General features: G+C 30.3%; 1 protein-coding gene across 2 annotated transcripts in view; it reads left to right on the forward strand.

Annotated features, from left to right (window-relative positions):
* Positions 1 to 2500, forward strand: part of LOC125036853 (inositol hexakisphosphate and diphosphoinositol-pentakisphosphate kinase 2-like) — an 80606-nt gene that overhangs the window by 50467 nt on the left and 27639 nt on the right. For both annotated transcript variants that reach the window (XM_047629737.1, XM_047629738.1), the window contains one exon: positions 282 to 409. In XM_047629737.1, coding sequence (XP_047485693.1) covers positions 282 to 409 — 128 coding nt within the window. The remainder of the gene's footprint in view (positions 1 to 281; positions 410 to 2500) is intronic.

The raw sequence follows: 2500 nt of genomic DNA on the forward strand, positions 1-2500 counted from the left end.
TATATATATATATGTATATATATATATATATATATGTATATGTATATATATATGTATATGTATATATATATATATATATATATATATATATATATATATATATATATATATATATATATATATATATATATATATATATATATATATATATATATATATATATATATATATATATATATATATATATATATATATATGTATAGTGTACATAATAGATACCTAACTAATAAAACTGTAGAATGATTGGGATATTTCTCTGCTTACGTTTATCAACACTCAAGAGCAAGAAAGATGAGCAGTGGCATCGAGCCATGGACTATGTAGGTGCTGTATCAGAGCTGAATTACCTGAGCCAGATTGTCATAATGCTGTACGAAGACCCAACCAAGGATCCAACCTCTGATAGCAGGTAAAGTCTTACGGTTTTATTTTTCTTTCTTTTTCTTTTTCTTTCTTTTTTTTTGTCTCATCTTTGCCTTTTTTATTTATTAATTTTTTTGTGTATAGATGTCAGATGAATTGCATTGATAAGGCATTTGTAAATACTGATAGACAGACCTGTGATTATTAAAAAAATACATTGATTATAACCATAGATTTCAGAGATATATATATCTACATCTACATTTATCTTTCTATTTATCTAACTCCCTTACTGTCTGTCTATCTATCTATTTATCTATCTATCTGTCAATCTATCTATATGTATATATGTATATATGTATATATGTGTATATATATACATGTATATATATATATATATATATATATATATATATATATATATATATGTATATATATATATATATATAATACATAATATATATAATTTATATGTATGTATTTGGTATTAGGCAGGTAAAATAATTTGTTTATAATTATACTTAAAAAAATCAGAACTACCATTAGTGATATTAGTGATAATGATGATATAATTAAAAAAAGAGAGAAATAGTGATATTAGATATGTCAGATGTGTTAACCCATTGAAACTGGGAGGGCATGTACACTGTGCTTTTAGTTATTTTTTTTTACACAGATGCCAGTGCTTTGTCACCAAGCAATCAGTTAATATCACTTGTTCATATTCATTATTATTAGCAATGTTAATAGTGTTATATGATATCAATAATAATTATAATAAGGATAATGGTAGTGATAATAATGATACTAATAATGATAACAATAATAGTGATAATAATGATAATAATGATAATAATGATAATAATGATAATAATGATAGAGATAATGATAATAAGAAAGATAATAATAATTATGATTATAATATAAATGATAATTTCTATTTGAAATACTACTTTTCTCTGAATTTTCAAAAAATATGGTTAAACAATTAAGGTTGGGTTGGCCTAGTGCTTAACTCCATGGTGACTGAGCATATATGTAGCCATGTATTTGTAAATAAAGTTGACAAAACAAAACTAGTCGAAAATGCATGTATCTAGCACCAGTGGGTTAGTTATATCTCCTTGATATTCAATATTCTGTACATAGTATCTGAATGTTTAAAACAAGCCTCCGACTCACAAAGAATAGAGTGCTTATTATGCATAAAATCTTTAAATGGAGTTGTGTGAGTTAGTAGTCTTGTAATGAACTAATCTCTAGAGCTGCAATTATGTCTGCAATAACTAATCATTTTACATTTATTTTTATTATTTCTCTTCTATAAATGATTAGAATTAATAATAAAAAGATGAATGATTATTAAAAGTCATAATTATGTAATATTTAATATGATGAATTAATTATGTATGATATGAGGACAGAAGGGAAGTAGAATTGGATTGGGAAATGGGATGAGGAAAGAAGGATTGGGATCAGGGATTGGGAAATAGGACGAGGGAAGAAGATTGGGATTAGGGATTGGGAAATGGGCTGAGGGAAGAAGATTGGGATGAGGGATTAGGAAATGGGATGAAGGAAGAAGATTGGGATCAGGGATTGGGAAATGGGATGAGGGAAGAAGGATTGGGATCAGGGATTGGGAAGTGGGACGAGGGAAGAAGATTGGGATCAGGGATTGGGAAATGAGACAAGGGAAAAATATTGGGAAATGGGATGAGGAAAGAAGTATTGGGATTAGGGATTGGGAAATGGGACGAGGGAAGAAGATTGGGATCAGGGATTGGGAAATGAGACAAGGGAAAAAGATTGGGAAATGGGATGAGGAAAGAAGGATTGGGATTAGGGATTGGGAAGTGGGAGGAGTGAAGAAGATTGGGATCAGGGAAACAGGGATTGGAAAAGGGAAGGGAAGATGAATTAGTGATTGGGAAAGGAATCAAGGATCAGGGATTGGGAAAAGGTTGGGGGGGAGAAGGATCAGTCAGGGCTCAGGGAAAGAGAGAGAGAGAGAGAGAGAGAGAGAGAGAGAGAGAGAGAGAGAGAGAGAGAGAGAGAGAGAGAGAGAGAGAGAGAGAGAGAGAGAGAGAGAGAGAGAGAAGTGGTAGGGTAAGGGAGAGAGGGAGAGGGAGGAAAA

Source organism: Penaeus chinensis, chromosome 22 (assembly GCF_019202785.1).
Source record: "Penaeus chinensis breed Huanghai No. 1 chromosome 22, ASM1920278v2, whole genome shotgun sequence".
Lineage (NCBI taxonomy): Eukaryota > Metazoa > Arthropoda > Malacostraca > Decapoda > Penaeidae > Penaeus > Penaeus chinensis.